This window comes from Budorcas taxicolor, chromosome 5, assembly GCF_023091745.1.
Source record: "Budorcas taxicolor isolate Tak-1 chromosome 5, Takin1.1, whole genome shotgun sequence".
NCBI lineage: Eukaryota > Metazoa > Chordata > Mammalia > Artiodactyla > Bovidae > Budorcas > Budorcas taxicolor.
This window is the reverse complement of record NC_068914.1, coordinates 121,228,906-121,247,671: the sequence shown is the minus strand read 5'-3', so window position 1 is coordinate 121,247,671 and position 18,766 is coordinate 121,228,906. Positions and strand designations below refer to the sequence as shown.

Here is an 18,766-nt window from a genome sequence, read left to right as displayed (position 1 = left end):
GCCTTAGTCTATTGATTTTACTCAGGCAGAGTTAAGAAAATGGCCTGTGGAAGTTTTCTGTTACATAGAAGTGAGGAAGTAGTTGTGGAAAAAGAGGCAGGCTGAGGTGCTTGACACAGAGTTCACGCCCATTTTAAATTTTACTAGTACTTACGTATATAGTCAGGCTTCACTGGTGGTTCAGTGATAAAGAATCCACCTGACAATGCAGAAGACCCAGGTTCGATCCCTCAGTCGGGAAGATCTACTGGAAGAGAAAATGGCAATCCACTCCAGTATTTTTGCCTGGAAAATCCTATGGACAGAGGAGCCTGGTGGTGTGTAGTCTATGGGGGTAGCAAAAGAGTTGGGCATGACTTAGTGACTAAACTAAGAAGAAGATACAGTTAAGGTTCCTTTGCCAGGGTGAGGGTCTACTGAAGATGTCCCCAGGTCACCATGGAGAGATGTGCTGCCAGACATCTTTCCAAAGGCTTTTTAATGAGTAATGAATTCAGAATTGCTCTCACAGAATCTGAACATTACCAATGGAAAAGCAAGGTCAATGGCACCTGCAAAGTTAATTTTTCATCTCTTCATAAGTCTATATGCTTATTATCACATGTAGAATCTTGGCTACTCCAATAAAGTATGTCTTTCTGTCCTGAGACAGAAGAAGCCAAACACCAAGAGTATCCTTCTCTGTTAATTCAAGCCTTATTTCTTCATGATCTGTACACAGTCCAGAAGCACCATTTAATAACATTTGAAATTTTAAAATGTGTGTGTGTGTGTGTGTGTGTGTGTGTGTGTGCTGAGTTGCTTCAGTCATGCGTGGCTCTTTGCAACCCCTTGGACTGTAACTCACCAGGCTTCTCTGTCCATGGAATTCTCCAGGCAATAATACTGCAGTGGGTAGCCATTCCCTTCTCTAGGGGATCTTCCCAACCCAGGGACTGAACCTGCAGGCAGATATTTTACCGTCTGAGCTACCCTAACGTAACCAGAGTACAACTATGGAGACCAGAAATTGACATTGCTACATATTATTAGCCAATATTAAGAGTGTATTCTGATTTTGCCAAACGTCCTACTAATATCTTTTTTTCAGGGCAGGCTCCAATCCAGATTCCTCTACTGCATTTAATTGCTATGTTTCCTTAGTCTCATCTTGTCTGGAGAAGTCTTTCTCTCTTTTTCCTAACCTTAATACTTTTGAAGGGTCCTGGCCAGTTATTTTGTAGACTGTTTCCATTTTGATTTGCTTCATGCTTTCTTGTGGTAAAAACTGGCTTATGCATTTTTGGGAAGAATATCACAGAAATGACCCTGTGCCCGCCTCATGTGTTGATTAGAGGGTACACAATGTCAGGATGTCTTATTGCTGCTGAACTAAGTTTTGGTCACTTAGTTAAGATCTACTGGGTTACTCCATTACACAGTTACTGTTTTTCCCATTGGAATTAATAAATATCTTGGGAGAAAATGCTTTAAGACTATGCAAATGTCCTGTTTCTCATCATATTTTTTGCCTATTATTTTATATTCCATGTATTTCATTGATACTCTTTACCTGCAATAATTATTACTTGGTATATGCCAAGTAATGCTGATGTATTTTATTTCTGTTAGAATTAAATTATTAGAATTCTGCTGTGAAGAAAAGCTGTTCCTTCTTCCCTTATTTATTCAGTTATTACATCAATGTAGACTCATGAATATGGATTTTGTTCTATGGATTATAATTCACTACTGTAACTATTTTGTTCCCCCCAATTATCCCAGATTTGGCCATTTGGGAGCCTCTTTAGTTAGACTCTTGTGTCCTTTGACATATCCACGTCATTTTTTAAAAGCATTGTGTTACTCTTTGGCATCACAGCTTTCACCAAGTTCTTTTTGCTCCAGCCAGGGACTCAGTCATTTCTTCAAAGAGCCGTAGTTCTTTTAATTGAGGATTGATATTTAGAAACAAAATTTGGCTGCAAGGTTTGCTGACAGAGCTAAAAAATCTGTGTATACAACCACACATAAGCACCTTTGTCTCTCCATCTATTGAACTACTTCCCTATTAAAGACTATCCTGATACTTCTAATTACAACTTAATACCACTAGTTTCCTTCTCCCTTTCTTTATTTGTAATGCCTTTCTCCAGCAGGGAGAAATTTGGCTTTCATTATCCATAATATGTTTACTTATTTCCTCAAACCTAGTATACATGTAAAGAAGTTTTAGAATTGTGCCTCTATAATCCCCGTGAGAAACAAATTTACTAAATAGACTATAGTGTTTGGGTACAATTCGTTTTGTCTTTAGCTTTACAATGTATAGCAAAAATACCAATTTCCAAAATTACTCAGGTTAGATCTTTTTTCTCAACTCCTTTCAATGTAGTCATGTTGTTCATTTGTAGTACAACTGGGTCCATTTGTTACTATTTGTGTTCCATTGGGTCCCTGGACACATAGAGGTTGATCCTAATTATTATTTATTTGGGAGGTACGTGAAACATTATAAAGAGTAGAGGCATTACTTTGCTAACAAAGGTCCATATAGTTAAAGCTATCATTTTTCCAGTAGTCATGTATGGATGTGAGAGTTGCACCATAAAGAAAGCTGAGCACCAAAGAATTAATGCTTTTGAACTATGGTTTAGAGAAGACTCTTGGGAGTCCCTTGGACTGCAAGGAGATCCACCCAGTCAATCCTAAAGGAAATCAATCTTGAGTATTCATTGGAAGGACTGATGCTGAAGCTGAAGCTCCAATACTTTGGCCACCTGATGCAAAGAGCTGACTCACAGGAAAAGACCCTGATGCTGGGAAAGAAGGCAGGATGAGAAGGGCATGACAGGACAAAATGGTTGGATGGCATCATCGACTCAATGGACATGAGTTTGAGCAAACTCTGGGAGATCGTGAAGGACAGGGAAGCCTGGCGTGCTACAGTCCATGGGGTCACAAAGAGTCGACACAACTGAGGGACTGAACAACAAAATGTGAAACTATATGCTGTAGTGCTAAGAGTCAGAATGATATGATAAGACAGTCTCAAAAAGTGTCACTCCTATGAAATGTGATCTGTTGTATAGCATTTCATTCCCTCACTCTTTCTACCCCGTTCCCACTCACCAACTGTAGCTTATCAACTTCATTAATTTCTGTTTTTTTAATTTCTTTGTACATAGATATGTTTTCTTATATATTGATTGCATTTTAGTGTCTTTTTGTGGTACCAGAAGTTTGAATGCTGTTTGGTGGTTTTCTCTCTTAACGGTATTGTTTGTAATTGATATATTCTTACCACTAATGTATTAGAAAGCTAATGAAACTATCATTTTCTTTCTCGAAAATTATTTTGGGGATTTTTTTCTAGACTGAAAATTAGAATATGAATTTTTATGGTCTCATTAGTGCTTAGCTGTCTATTCCTTGATAGGAGTTGTCTAAAAAATGGTAACATAAAACAAGCAGTAATGTTTTTCAAGTTTTAGCACATTATATCTATATTTTGGCAAAATATTAAAAATTTTTCTTTCTCCTTATTAAATTGAATTATTTCAAGTGTCAGTGAGAGCTGCTAGCCTGTTACATGAACCATGTAGTTTTTGCTTCTGAAAGTCTTGTTGAATAGCTTTTCTTGTACACAAAGCAAAATGAATCATGTTCCCAATTCAGTTGAGTAGTGCAGCGGTGCGTTTCATTTTGTGTTCTTTCTCTTTCCAAATCCTCTGCAGGCGTTTGGGCAGTCCTTCTCCATCCACCGTAAGGTTGCTGAGGATGGAGAGACTCGGGAGGAAACGCTTCTGCAGGAGTCAGCATCAAAGGAAGCTTACTATCTGGGGAAGATCTTGGATATGCAGAACGAACTGAAACAGAGCCGGGCTGTGGTCACTAATGTCCAGGCAGAAAATGAGAGGCTCACAGCTGTTGTGCAGGATCTGAAGGAGGTAAAAAAATAGCAAACATATTCCCTGTGAGAGAGCTGTGGGAGAAAGAAGATAAAATTCTTGCTAGGAAAGAGGAGTAAAACTTTTTCACTAATCAGAGGAGCTATATTAAACAAGAAGCACATAATGTCAATGCTAGCAATTTTTTCTGCTTTTTTAGTGAAATGAAAGCTTGTTCTGAGGTGAGCTTTTCTCTCTCTTATCATTTGTTGAGAATTAAAGCCTTTATTTATTGAGTACTTGGGACCTGGTCTTGCTATTTCTGCAGAGGTGTTTAAAAAAATAGTTACCTTAACACTTCTTTCCCTTTACCTGTTTCAATACAATGTGGAGAGGAATGGTTGGTTCTTATGCTCAGTGTCAGCACTAATTCAAAATGACAGTGGTGTTAGCACAGGACTCTCCTCACTGAGGGAGAGAGACTGGCAGAGGAGTGTTTTGAGGGAGTCTGAGAGTCTGGCATTAGAGAACCATAAACTGTTTTGCTGGTTGTAGACAAGTAGCAAATTATAGCTGGTATGAATCAGATTAGGAGCCTTCTTCATTCCCAGGGCCTCCCCTGAACTCACTCTTTCCCTCCAGCTTTGTACTTAGCAGCGTCTCATGCCAGATGGTTTCAGAGTGGCAGAGTCATTCTGCCCTGCACGGAGGAGGTGATCCTGGGGACAGAAATAGCCAAAAGCAGCTTCATCCACTACCCTTTTAGGAGTAGTTTTGAAAACTGCATATTAAATTGTTCACTCCATTTTTTGATTAAGAAAGCTGTAGAGGAGGTGCAGATATCCTCTAATTCCTACACCAGTGCAGTGGAGGTTAATGAACAAATGCCGGGTACACTACCAAGTAGGCTCCTTAACCGAGCATAATAATAGAAAAACATTGGATGAAAAAATTGTTTGATACTGTGAAATGCATCCAAAGCAACCCACTGATACCTTTCTCTTGAAATTAGTGGAGTATTACAAGTAAAGTTTCATTATTATGAGATATAAGTTGCCCAAAATTTACTTAAATTTAATCAATAATTTACATTAGCCTGCGTCTATATTACGATGAAGTCAGTGAAAATTGACAGTAAAGTATCTGCTTTACCTCGTTTGTTGCCTTTGGGCATGCCCCAAATATAGCAGTATGACTCTGGAGACAAAGAAAGGACCCAACCAAGCGGAATTAAGTGTTGGGTACCGAGAACAGCATGAGAGTTTTCAGGACACTCTGCCTCACTGTCCTAAATGATTGTTAAAAACAAAGCCCATCTCCAGTTCTTCATCTGTCGCATCTGTATGTGCTGGGTTTTCATCATCACTTACTTATCCTTTGGAGTACCAAACCTCCTCCTCCAAGCGGACTCAAGGTGCCATAGGCTACCTTCCTGGATTAAGCAAAACCCAAAACATCCACAGGCAGGCCCCTCAGCCACCATGAACAGCAGGCTCACATAGCAGGTTGGCAGGGGGGCTGTGACATGGGCAGCCTGGGCCTTGGGTACCCATGTGCAGGTGGTTTGTATAGAAGGACTGAAACCAGTGAGTCGGGCAGTTTTGGCTGCCAATTGGATGGATCTTCTGAAAGCTGCACACCCCATCTTGTGCGTGGCAGTTGCAGCTGAGGGAAGAATGGCAAAGGTTGAGGAAAGGGTATCCATAGATGTTTTTCTGTTGATGCAAGACTGTGGGGGTTGACAGAGCATCCTCACTTACACCGTGCTTGATTGCAGTTTCCAAGGAGTAGGCTTATGATAAGCAACAGAAGTTGGTTATGAATGAGCATGCAAGGTAGAAACGAACTGAGGCCATAAAGGAAACAAAATGCTGAGAACCCCTTCATTCAGATCATTTCTCAAATTTTAGTGAGCACCAGAGAAGCCTAGACAACTCGTCAAAACCTAGTCTTGTGCTCCACCCCCTAAAATTCTGATTCAAAGTCTAGGTGGAATTCAAGAATTTGCATTTCTAACACATTCACAGCACAAAGAGACCACACTTTAAGAAATATTAATTTAGACTTTTTTTTGGCTGGGTATTGGAGTATCATAAGGCTCACAATTTGGGGAATTGCTGAATGATTACTTGGTTATAATCCTTTGATTTCTATGCATTTTTGATAGTTGATTTGCAGTAAGAGAATAACTTATTACATCCAAATTTATGTATTTTGTCAATCTAAAACAGCTCAAGGCACTATAGCCATTTGGGTTTGTAGTAACTAAAAGAAAAAAACAGATGGTCAGTTTCCTGGTTTTCTAAGTGTGCCAACAGTGTATCTGTTAATATTCTTTCTGATGGGCTGAAAGCTAGTGAGTGGTATTACTACACCCTGGAGCCCTGCTGTCTTTCATGCAGACCTTAGGTTTTAATGTCACTAATAAAATTATTATTAGCATGCAGGGTTGAGTACATTTGAAAAAGGAGAAAAGGAATAAATTATATTTCTTGGTATGTTGATATAGACTTTTGATGACTTGTGTTAAATTGAAATCCCAGATTTGTTTTTATTGTAGGCTCAGTTTTATTTGTCTTTTTGTATTCTGGGTATGGACGGGTGCATAGTGACTGAAAGAGACGTGATAGGACCATGAGAAGTAGACAAAGATAACCAATGTAAAGCATAGTAAATCATCAGCTTGACAGATGCTGTGTGAATTTGATAAGTTAATTAATGCAATTATTTTTGTTTACTAAAAGAACTAATCTCTAATTTCAATAGAACCATTAATACTGGTAAAGGTACCTGTGTTTGTATGTGTGCTGTGTGTGTTATGGACATTTTACACTCACATTTGCATGCATGTGTGCGTGCACGTGTGTGTGTGTGTATGTATCTGTAATTCCATGGCCAAATTCTTTTCTATACGTGGTATGTATAGGATAGTATAGTGAAAAAAAATGGAAGCATTTCTGAATTAGGCGTCAGAAAATCAATATTCTAGTCTCAGCTCTGCTAAAAGTTTTAGAATTATACTTGTGGTATTTGTTAAAGATTATTTTGTTGTATTGTGAATATATAATAAACATAAACTGTTATCATTAATAACTTTATGAATCCTCCATAAAAATATCATTGAAGATATCATTTATCATGTAAGTCCATATTCTTAGGTTAAAGAAACATTAGATAAATACCTCTCTGAATTTATTGCCTTGAAAATTCTTTCTGTTGAGATATGAATCAGATGGTAGGAATTACAATATGTTTTTATTATTGCTTTAGTTGTTGAAAAGCTCCAGCACTATGTGTGACTGTAAAACCTAACTTAGATTTTTCATGTAATTCTCATTTTTAGACATTTTTAACAGAATTATTGTATGTGTTTTTAAAGAGTGAAAGTGTGAAGTCGCTCAGTCTTGTCCGACTCTGCGACCCCATGGACACCAGGCTCCTCCGTCCATGGGATTTTCTAGGCAAGAGTACTGGAGTGAGTTGCCATTTCCTTCTCCAGGGAATTTTCCCCACCCAGGGATCGAACCCAGGTCTCCTGCATTGTAGACAAATGCTTTACCATCTGAGCCACCAGGGAAGTAAATAAGATTTTTAAGGACAGGGAGTATAAAGGAAAAATGTCACCCAATCAAAGGACCAAATGGGAGTTAATCAAATTAAGTGTTAATCCTTCAAGTCCAGTAACAAAATGTTACCTATTGGTAACATTAGGATACGGTCATTTTATATTTCAAAAGTTGCTTAATTCATCTGATTTTTATCACTTCTGAAGCTCCATTTTCCCCTCAGTGGAATAACCAGATTTTATAATATACCAGCTCAATTTCCAGAAATCTGTTATAGCCACATCTATGAATTTGGGCATGTAGGCACCTTAAATGATTATTTGATAAAGACTACTCCCAGATCAAAAATTCTTTCTCCAGTCTCCATTAAAGGCTAATGGTCATGTAGCCTTTATTCAAATACTTCTAGCACTGTGGAGATGGTAAACTCAGAATCTTTCCAAGGAAGGGACTGTCTTCTGTCTGTCATTTATCTTGGTATTTCCCAGGACTCAGTATAGTTCCTGGTCAAAAGCAGACATTAAAAAAAGAATGTTTGTTGAGTTGAACTGAACAGAAATAACATATGTTAGGAGTTAGCTACCTCTGGTTTGAATTTGCCACTTAGCAACTGTGTGATATTGGACAAGTCACTTTTGTTCTGTAAGCATCCCTTTCCTCACTTCTGACCTGGAGATGGTAATACTAATGTGAAGTCCTATACATTATACAGGTCCTATGTCCAACGCTGGGCACATAGGAGATGTTAAATTACTGTTCACTCCTGTCTTCCAGCTCCCTCCCGAGGCTGCCCGTCCTGGTGCTTGGCAGCTCCAATTGTTAAACTGCCCTGTTTTGTTCAGTGAAAAATTGATTCTTTGTAATTTTCACTAACTGGTCATATTCCTAGCCACTGGATCTACAGAGAAAACATTTTTTTTTAAGTTTTCTATTCCACTTGACCATTGTAGCCCATGTCCAACAACTTAAAATATTTGGAAAGAGCAATCTTATTTTCTCTTTTTCAAACTAAACATATCTAGATCCACTAGCACTTCCTCATGTGGCATGGTTTCAGGATGCCTGAGCATCCTGGTTATTACCTTCTTAGACTGACATCCAGTGTCTCTTAAAAATGTGTGTCTGCTCTTTAACCACATAGTATTGGCTGTCTTTACCCCACTGGAAATTTTTGAAAATGTGAACTGCTGGATGTAGGGTTTGAGTTTCTTATATTAGGCTTTTCATCTTCTTAGGTTTTCTACTTTGAAATCATGCATTAATTTATTCAACAGAGGTCTCTTCAGTGCTTGCTATGAGTCAGATGCTTGGGTTCCTGAAAGCGTCAGTGAACAAAAATTCAACAATGAGTGGTGGTTTTCAATGCTAAGGCAACTCAGTGTGTTCAGAAACTCTTTCTTCTATACCTTAGTATCTCCAGAGATAGTGAGCTGTGTTTTAGACAACATGTACTATAGATGACTTCCCTGGTGGCTCAGACGGTAAAGCGTCTGTCTACAATCCGGGAGACCTGGGTTCCATCCCTGGGTCGGGAAGATCCGCTGGAGAAGGAATTGGCAATCCACTCCAGTACTATTGCCTGGAAAATCCCATGGACAGAGGAGCCTGGTAGGCTACAGTCCATGGGGTCGCAAAGAGTCGGACACTACTGAGCGACTTCAATGTTTGTGTCCATCCAGCATTAATATGCTGAAACCTAATCCCTGATGTGATGGTGCTTGGTGGTAGGGCCTTTGGGGATGAGTAGGTCATGAGAGTGGAGCCCACATGAGTGAGACTCTATAAATACTGCAGAGAAGCTCCCTTACCCCTTCTACTGTGTGAGGACGCAGCAAGAAGATGGCCGTCTCTGAACCAGGAAGTGGGCCTTCACCTGACACTGAATCTGCTGGAGCCTCAATTTTAGACGTCCTAGTCTCCAGAGCTATGAGAAATAAATGTCTGTTTAAGCCACCTAGCCTATTGTGTTATTGCTAGAGCAGCTCACATGGACTAAAAAAACATATAACATTTTGTACAGTAAATTACCCTCATCTTAGTCTCATTAAAACCGCAGATAGATGGTACCTGCTGTGACTAAGCAAGAAACATCTAAACAATCAATCAGATGTGTGATTAAACTTCTCATTTTTCCACATAAGCATTATAATAACACCTCTCCTACTCCTCATGATATTTATATTTTTTATGAAAGTGCTTCACAGGAAGTAGAGGACTATGTTAGTGTTATTTATTGTCTCAAAGTTTGGTAATCAGACTTATTTACACACAGCAAGATGGAAACAATAAATGTAGAAAGATGTATTGGGGTCTACTGTCAGAAGGCCCCAGCACCTTCTGACAGCAAGAAGTAATGGCTGACATCCTGACACCAAAATAAGAAACATCATATGCTTAAAAGCCCATAGGTTGCAAGAGGAGAGTCTTCTAGGTGTTTTTAAATACTATCAGTGTAAATAGCCTGCTGTACCTAGCTGGTTCTCAAAAGGGTCACTGCATTATTTCTCAGTACAATATTGAATGTGCTTACTGGTGGGGAGAAGTTGAACTATTTAAATTTATGCCTCCAATAATAGCAAAGCTTTTCTTATAGTCTCTGAGATCTGGTTAAATGATTGGTCAGTGAGAGCTGGATTTACACACAGCTGAATAAGATTGACACTCCCAATGAATGATGATTTTCCATTCTGTAAACGCATGGCTTGGCCATAGCTGAAAAGTTATTTCCCTGGAATATTCCAGTTTCTGTCCTGCTCTTTGTACTTGTTGGGAATGGACCTCACACCTCCCTGGAATGTTGTAAAGTATCAAAAAGTGATCTTTTAAATTTAATTTTAAAAGAATGCTCATTCTTTTTAATTGGTTTAAATAATATGATACCTAACTAACATTTATGAGAGCTTATCATGTACCAAGCACAATACTCAGCATTTTACATTCCTTCAATTATCTCACCTAATTCTCTTAAACTTATGAGGCATGTACTGTTTCTGTCCCCCCTTTACAGGTGAGACAGAGAGGCTAACAACTTGTCCACCAAGCAGTCAGACTGTTTTCCTAAACCAGGCATGGTTAAGAGTCCTTGCTTCTTTCCCACACTTGCTGAGCTGCAGTAAACAGACATCCCCATTACCATCATGTACACCTGTGGTGGATTCATGTCAATGTATGGCAAAACCAATACAGTATTGTAAAGTAAAATCAAGTAAAAAAAAAGAAAAGAATTTGAAAGGAAAGTTCAACAATATTCAAACAATTCACTTTTGAATTATTGTGATTTCATTGTGCCTGTGGGAATAATAATTTACATTAATGAGTTTGTTTATAGGATTAATTTAAAATTACAGGGTCACAGAATTTTTAAAATGTATGTGTGGGTAGTTCTGTGAATTTTAACAAATATAGATTTATGTAACCACACTTAGGATGCAGAAGTTTTCTCACCCCCAAAATCTCCCATCTCCTCTTCTACTCCTTTGCAGTCATAAAATCCCCTCTTCAATCTCTGATAGTCATCTAGTTCCTATCGCTGTAGTTGTGTCTTTTCAGGCATATCATGTGAATGGAACTGTATGGTACGTACCCTTTGAGAGTGGGTTCTTTCCCGCAGCATAATGCCTCTGAGATTCATCTAGTTGTTGTATGTCAGTTGTCTTCCTTCCTTTTTATTGTCAAATACTACCTTATGCATATACCACAGTTTTTACTTTTTAATCAGTTCACCTATTGAAGAACATTTGGGTTATTTTCAGATTTTGGCAATTACAAATAGAGCTGCTATATACATTCATGTACATTTATATTTTAATGTGAACATAAGTATTCATTTTTCTATGGTAGACAGCCAGGGAAAGAGGGGTTTGTGGATGCATCGCTGGTACCCTCGCAGGCTTGAGTGAAGAGAGTCTTTGCAGGTTCTTTCCAGGTTGCTTCAGTTTTTTCACGGAAGGAAGCAAGGTCAGCAGCTGAGAGGTAAGATGGGGTATGGGGTATTTGAGGATAGAGAAGTGGTGACATAATTACTTAGAAAAGCGTGAGTCACTAAGGCATGATCTTGGAAATGAGTGGTTGACAGGAGCGGATCCCCCAAGAGGAGGAATTCCAGGAATTGAGATCATCTTTATGCATACTGAGAATACTAGGAATTAAGACCAGAAGTTCAGGAAACATTGGCAGTGAATCAGGAGCTAAAGTCTTAGAAAAATGAGGGGGAATGAGTTGGTGTTTGCTAAGGGACAAGAACAGTGCTGAGCAGTGGATAGTATGCAGTGTCTGAGCCTCTCTGACTGCTGTTACCCTGTCCCTTGAGGAAGTTAGTGTTAATTTGGTTTTTAAAAATATACATTTGCTAACTTAAAAAATCTCATGATGACATGAGATTTAAAGCAGGTAGTTTTAGGGGTGAAGGAGAAGGAGGACGAATGAAACAACCATGAGAGGCAAGAGGAGCACCCATCTCACCTCCAGGTCCATGCTCGAGAGAGTTGCAGGGGAAACAATGTCCCCAAGGGAGAATCAGGTTTCCATTAATTGAGGAGTGCATTATTCACATCAGTAAAATCATCATGCCTGCTGTAATCCCATATGCTCATGGAGTCAGTGAATACTGATTAAAATGCATGCCTTATTGTAAGGAGCATATACATTTAATTTCTCTTTGTTTTTAAAGTCAGAAAACCAGTTTTTTGTTTGTTTGTTTGTTTGTTTGTTTTAATTTTGAAAGCTCTGCCATGTTTGTTTCTAGAAGGTGCTGATGGTCACTTGCCACATTCCTACCGGGTTGTCTTTATAGCCAGCAAGCAGATTCTGGTCATCTTCAGATAATTTCTCTTTTTAAGAGTTGAAAATACTTTTTCCCTATGATTTAGACAGTTGAGTTGTTGTATTTGTCAATGAGAAATAACAAAACAACTTTTAAATAGCTCTCAAAACAACATCAGTTGATCTTTAGTCAAAAATGATTTTAGTCTTTTAATCCCAAACATTCTGGGGAAACCTTTAAAATTGAAGGCATGTGTAAATGTTGCATCCAGTATCCAGATGTTGAACAGCATTAGGACACAGGTTCAAAATACTACCATTTTCATTTGTGAATCATTTCTTTCTGCATTAGACAATAAGAAGAGGGATAAACTTCTGGCCTGATAACGACAATTGGATCAACTTCCTGTGTAACAGCCAGTCATTAAACTAGTGCCAAATATGGAATTAAATGGGAAACTTCACCGCAGTCAAGCTAATGTTAGAAATGGCGAGGGAGCTTTGCTTGGGGCAGGATGCTGTTGTTTAGTCACCAAGTCATTTCCGACTCTTTGCGACCCCATGGACTGTAGCCCACCAGGCTCCCCTGTTCATGGGATTTTCAGGCAAGAACAGTGGTGTGCATTGCCATTTCCTTCCCTAGGAGATCTTCCCAACTCAGGGATCAAACCCACATCTCCTGCTTGGCATGTGGTTTCTTTACCACTGAGCCACCTGGGATGCCCTTGGGGCAGGAGGCAGAAATGGCAACTCTGGAGCTGGCATAGGTTAAAAAATAAAATCTTTTTATTTTAAATATTCATGTGTAGTTTCTTTACAGTTTCTAAGGTAATCAGGTTTTATCAGTTATCATTCAGCATTAAAAAAAAAATAAGCAGCGAAAGCCAATCTACTTTTTTAAAATGTAGAACTGGTATGGTATATACTTCATGTATATATCATATATATATAGGTTATATATATGAGTTATATATATAATATATAGATAGCTATCTTTCCTTTCCTTTCCTTTCCTTCTTTCTTTCCTCCTCCTATCTACCCTCCCTCCCTTCTCTTTCCTGTCTTGTGAATTATGGTCAAACACCAGACTTCTACCTCTTGGAACATAAGAATAAAGATCAGTGCACAGTCCATTTTGTACACACTGTTTCTTGGACTATAAATAGCTTGATTCTGTTTCAAAATTTTTCTCCCACCACAGGCTCAGATTTTGCTCCCTGTGTGGACTGGGTAGAAGGCATAGTAATGCACAGTCAGCATGTCTGCTAGAATGCTTAGTGGACAATTTTAATCTTTTTTTTTACATCTTGACCTCTTTCCAAAGAAGACCCTAGTTGGCAGATCTAGCCTGATTAAGATTCTATTCAGGCATTTAATGCTCCTAAGGGAATTTATAGCTTAATCTAACAGTCAACAATACCTGAATCTACTCAGAACTTAATTTCTTGAAGGTTACAGGAAACTTTTATTTGAGCAAGGCAGAAAGAGCAAATTAATGAGTGAGCTTAGTCATATAATGAATGTTGATATGTATCTTGACTTATATTTTTTAATGCTTAATCAATAAAGATATTTTTAAAAATACTATAGACTGAATCATACTGGATACATTAATATACCCAGATTTTTAACTTTCAATTTGTGTGAAAGCTGAATGTATCCCATAAGAAAGGCTATCCACTGGTTAACTACTTATATAGCTTTTTCATCATCATTTGTTCAGTAATGCTAAAAGTACATTAGAAATAGGTTTCTGATAGAGTTTTGGTTTCACTAAAACAATTATGCCAAAGGTAGGATTATGATTAAACAATCTCTTCCGAGGCTATCACAATAGTCATAAACCTTCCTGTGTTACATTTTTAAAATCTGGAATATTAAAATGTACTTTGTAATGGGCTTTGTCACACAATTTCAAACATACACATTAATAGATTGACAGTATTTATGAGCCAGATTATTCCTGCGTCTTGTTGTGGAGTATAGGAGAGAACGCCTGTCTAAAAATGAAGTAGAGATTTGGCTACTTGCACAAAGAAGTGGTCAGCAAGCCTTTTCTGGATTGGTAAATTCTGTGGTTAGAATGAAAGTATAGAAGAACCTGTCAAGATAGTAATATCTATTTTGTCTAATGGTGTCAGGTAGCAATGCTTTTTTTGTCTAATAGCATTATCTAACTGCTAATGGTGATGAAATGGGCCTTGAGAGTAATAAAAGTGTTGCATCAATATTTGAATCAAACTGTCATTGACAGTGCTTGCCAATGAACTATTGTTTCACAACATATTTTTCATTTTCAACTCCTTAAAGAGCAGTTTGGGGGCTTCCTTGGTTATAGACTCTTCCTTGGTTAACAGTCTACCTTACAGTGCAGGGGATACCTGTTCGATCCCTTATCTGGGAAGATCCTGCATGTCATGGGGCAAGACCAAGTTCCACAACTATTGAGCCTGAGCTTTAGAGTCCTCGACCCACAACAAGAGAAGCCACAAGAATAAGAAGCTGGCAAATTGAAACTAGAGAGTAGCCCCGACTCTCTGTAACTAGAGAAAGCCTGTGTGCAGCAAAGAAGACCTAGCACAGGAAAAAAAAAGAGCAGTTCAGATATTTTTTCCCCTAATTGCCACAAAACAAAATACTGAGGAATAAGATTTTGTAGGGTAGTGTTGAGCTTGAGAGTATCAGAAGCTGTTGTAATATATGAATTTTTTTGCTTCCTCAAGAATTAATTTTTACCTCTTTGGGGGCTGTATTAATTCTTGAGAGATACTGTAACGAAATACTTAATATTTGGTGTCTTAATGAAAATACAAACTTATTGTGTTACACTTCTGCAGGACAGAAGTCTGCAGTTCACTGGGCTAAGTTGTTGGCAGGGCTCTACTTCCTCTGGAGGTGCTAAAAGAATGTCCTTCTCCTCTTCCAGCTTCTAGGACTGCACCCCTTGCATTTACTGACTCATGGCCCCTTTCTCCATGTTTCAAAGCCAGCATTATAGCATCTTATTTCAGTGTCATATCACCTTCCTCTTTTGTGTCAAAATTTCCTCTGCTTCCCTCTGATAAGTGTAAGTGTTAACTCCCTCAGTTGTGTCCAACTCTGTGACTCCATGGACTGTAGCCCACCAGGCTCTTCTGTCCGTGGAATTCTCCAGGCAAGAATACTGGAGTGGGTTGCCATTCCCTTCTCCAGGTATATTCCCGATGCTGGGATCAAACTGAGGCCTCCTGCACTGCAGGCAAATTCTTTACCGTCTGAACCACATTGATCTACCCAGAATCCAGGATAATCTCTCTGACTCAAAAATCTTAACTTAATCACATCTGCAATGCCTCTGTTACCACATAAGCCACCACATCCACAGACTCTAGGAATTAGGACCTAGATCTTTTTGGAGGCCTTTATTCAGGTTACCACAGAGGTGATACCAACCCCTACTGGAAATACATATTCTACACCATTAAAAAAGAAAAAAAAGAAAGAATAAAGATAATAAATATGTAGCTTTTAATATATATATATTTTTCATTTTATTTGTTTATTGTGGCTGTGTTGGGTCTTTGCTGTGGGGGCTTTTCTCTAGATGTGAAGAGCAGGGGCTCACTCTCCAGTTAACGGTACGTGGGCTTCTCACTGCAGTAGTTTCTCTTGTTTCACAGCACAGGCTCCAGGGTGCTCAGGCTCCGTCGTTATGGCTCCCAGGCTCTAGAGCACAAGCTCAGTAGTTGTGGCACACGGTCTTAGTTGCTCCACAGCATATGGGATCTTCTCGGATCAGGGGCCAGACCCGTGTCTCCTGCATTGGCAGGTGGATTTTTTTACCACTGAGCCACCAGGGAAGCCCTGTAACTTTTGCTAGTAATCAATTTTTTTATTATATCCTAATCTTCTTGGGGCATTTGCTATTAGAACAGAATATATGATTAACATTAGTAAGATTCAGAAGCCAAATAGTTGGTGATGCCCATCTTATTATGATGTACTAACCCATCCATTTACTTTGCATCACTGTTTCTGCTGGAGTCAGTCAGCAGAGAAGGGCAATGACACTCCAAGGTCAGACAGTGTCACTACCTAATTCTAATTATAATGGGCAAATCCGCCATTAAGCTTCAGATTGATAGAAATTCTACTGAGTTGGCAAATGTTTTCAATGTGTATATGTAGATCATCATATGTAACCACAATTTTTCAGACTCTGTGGCAAAGAGAAATGAAAATTCTGTGCTGTATTTTAATTTGCTGCAAAATTTCTCCTTTAAGAACAACCATTCTAGTGAGCACCACTCTGCAAATCAGCCTCTATTAGAATGTTGAGGAATAAAATGAATACGTAATTAATTCTAGTACTGGAAGGCATGTCTCTCCCCCTGGGCTACTTCTTTGAAGATAGCTGCCTGAAGTAAAACAGGAAACACCTACCTGACATCATCTAAGCACGCAGACTGATTAGAGCCCTCTGGAAAACATCCAGTGGATACCACTTGGCTCTCCAGCCTAAGTATTATTAATTAAAGACTCGATGCCAAGGTCTTCTTTGTTTATTGTAATGGTGATCTTAGATGGGGCTGATTGATCTCTTCTCTATTAAGAATCCATGTATTATACTCTCATTTGAAATGCATAGAGGTTATCATGGAGATTGAGTAATGTATTTAATATAAAAATAAGGTTGAATTCAACAAGAATACTTTTGAAGTCAACTGATTTCTTAGTACTCTGCTCCAGCTGCTTTTGGAGATAAAGTTTCCCTGATACAGACCCCATGCTCCTAATGCAGGAGAGCCGGGTTCAATCCCTGGTCAGGAAACTAGCTCCCACAAGCCACAACTAAAGATCCCACAAGTCACATGCCTCAACTAAGACTCAGTGTGACCCAAATAAATAAATAAACATTAAAAAAAACAAGATTGTCAGAGAATGTTACTGAAGCCTAGTAATATATTTCGTGTTGGATAGAGCAGATGCACAATAATAATTGTATTCAGTAAAATTCCTTGTTATTGTTGTCTAGTCACTAACTCATGTCCCGTTCTTCATGACCCCGTGGACTGCAGCACACAAGACTCCTCTGTCCTTCACGATCTCTCAGAATTTGCTCAAATTCATGTCCCTTGAGTCAATGATGCTGTCTAACCATCTCATCCTCTGCCTCTACCTTCTCCTTTGCCTTCAGTCTTTTCCAGCATCAGGGTCTATTCCAGTTATTGGCTCTTTTCTTCAGGTGGCCAAAGTATTGGAGCTTCAGCATCAGTCCTTCCAGTGAATATTCAGGGTTGATTTCCTTTAGGACTGACTGGTTTGATCTCCTTGCTTCCCAAGGGACTCTCAAGAGTCTTCTCCAGCATTACAGTTTGAAAGCATCAATTCTGCAGTGCTCAGCCTCTTTATGGTCCATATCTCACACCCATACATGGTTTCTGGAAAAACCATAGCTTTGACTGTATGAACTTTTGTTGGCAAAGTGGTGTCTTTGCTTTTAAAACCCTGTCTAGGTTAGTCATAGTTTTTCTTCCAAGGAGCAAGTGTCTTTTAATTTCATGGCTGCAGAAAATCTGTCACTGCTTCCACTTTTTCCCCTTCAATTTGCCATGAACTTATGGGAGTGGATGCATGATCTTAGTTTTTTGAATGTTGAGTTTTACACCAGCTTTTTCACTCTCCTCTTTCACCTTCATCAATAGGCTCTTTAATTCCTCTTCATTTTCTGCTGTTAGAGTGGTATCATCTGCATATCTGAGGTTGTTGATATTTCTTCTGGCAATCTTGATTCCAGGTTGTGATTCATCCAGCCTGGCATTTCACATGATGTACTATGCATAGAAGTTAAATAAGCAAGCCTTTGTCTTACTCCTTTCTCAATTTTGAACCAGTTGTTCATGTCCAGTTTTAACTTTCCTACTTGACCTGCATACAGGTTTTTCAGGAGACAGGTAAAGTGCTCTAGTATTCCCATCTCTTTAAGAATTTTCCAGTTTGTTGTGATCCAGTCAAAGACTTTAGGATAGTCAGTGGAGCAGAAGTAGGTGTTTTTCTGGAATTCCCTTGCTGTCTTTCAGTTCAGTTCAGTTCAGTTCAGCCACTCAGTCGTGTCTGACTCGTTGCAACCCCATGAATCGCAGTACACCAGGCCTCCCTGTCCATCACCAACTCCCGGAGTTTACCCAAATTCATGTCCATTGAGTCAGTGATACCATCCAGCCATCTCATCTTCTGTCGTCCCCTTCTCCTCCTGCCCCCAATCCCTCCCAGCATCAGGGTCTTTTCCAATGAGTCAACTCTTCGCATGAGATGGCCAAAGTATCAGAGTTTCAGCTTCAGCATCAGTCCTTCCAATGAACACCCAGGACTGATCACCTTTAGGATGGATTGGTTGGATCTCCTTGCAGTCCAAGGGACTCTCAAGAGTCTTCTCCAACACCACAGTTCAAAAGCATCAATTCTTCAGTGCTCAGCTTTCTTCATGATCCAACAAATACTGGCAATTTGATCTCTGCTTCGTCTGCCTTTTCTAAACCCAGCTTGTACATCTGAAAGTTCTAAGTTTACATAGTGCTGCAGCCTACCTTG

The 18,766-nt window shown here is 39.0% G+C and overlaps 1 protein-coding gene across 1 annotated transcript in view; it reads left to right on the top strand.

Moving 5' to 3' along the window:
- Positions 1–18,766, top strand: part of BICD1 (BICD cargo adaptor 1) — a 243,646-nt gene that overhangs the window by 108,697 nt on the left and 116,183 nt on the right. The window contains exon 2 of the mRNA XM_052641392.1: positions 3,717–3,929. Within this exon, the coding sequence (XP_052497352.1) occupies positions 3,717–3,929 (213 nt within the window). The remainder of the gene's footprint in view (positions 1–3,716; positions 3,930–18,766) is intronic.